Source organism: Palaemon carinicauda, chromosome 20 (genome assembly GCF_036898095.1).
Source record: "Palaemon carinicauda isolate YSFRI2023 chromosome 20, ASM3689809v2, whole genome shotgun sequence".
NCBI classification, from domain to species: Eukaryota; Metazoa; Arthropoda; class Malacostraca; order Decapoda; family Palaemonidae; genus Palaemon; species Palaemon carinicauda.
The window spans coordinates 107851044-107851409 of record NC_090744.1 but is presented as its reverse complement, the minus strand read 5'-3'; the positions used below and the strand labels follow the sequence as shown (position 1 = coordinate 107851409).

General features: G+C 32.5%; 1 protein-coding gene across 1 annotated transcript in view; it reads right to left on the bottom strand.

Moving 5' to 3' along the window:
• The window catches only part of LOC137660043 (uncharacterized), a 3249-nt gene extending 2883 nt beyond the window's left edge, over window positions 1-366 (bottom strand). Inside the window, exon 1 of the mRNA XM_068394769.1 lies at window positions 350-366. Within this exon, the coding sequence (XP_068250870.1) occupies window positions 350-352 (3 nt within the window). The 5' untranslated portion in view covers window positions 353-366. The remainder of the gene's footprint in view (window positions 1-349) is intronic.

The following is a 366-nucleotide window of genomic DNA, read 5'->3' as shown; positions in this document are numbered from 1 at the left end:
GTTAGAATGTCTACTGGGAATGTAAGATTATAGAAAGACCCGTGCTGAAAACTACTGACTTTATATGAAATATTTTGCAAATGCTTATTAAACAGGAAATAGCAAAACTCTGCTCAAAGATGCAATGCTTAAATTGCACTTAAACTTAAACTTTTACAGTTATAATTTATGCAGTAATCTGTCACTAGTTTGCACAGAATTAAAAAAAAAATATGAATAAACCAAGAAAAGTAGTATTAAACAAACAAAGACCAACTTAAAGTGAAAGCTAATATGCAGTAATTGCAAGCAACAAACACATCTGGAAGCAAACACAGCGTTGCTATTACTTCTGGGCGCTTTTCCTTACCATGATGACTCGTTGGA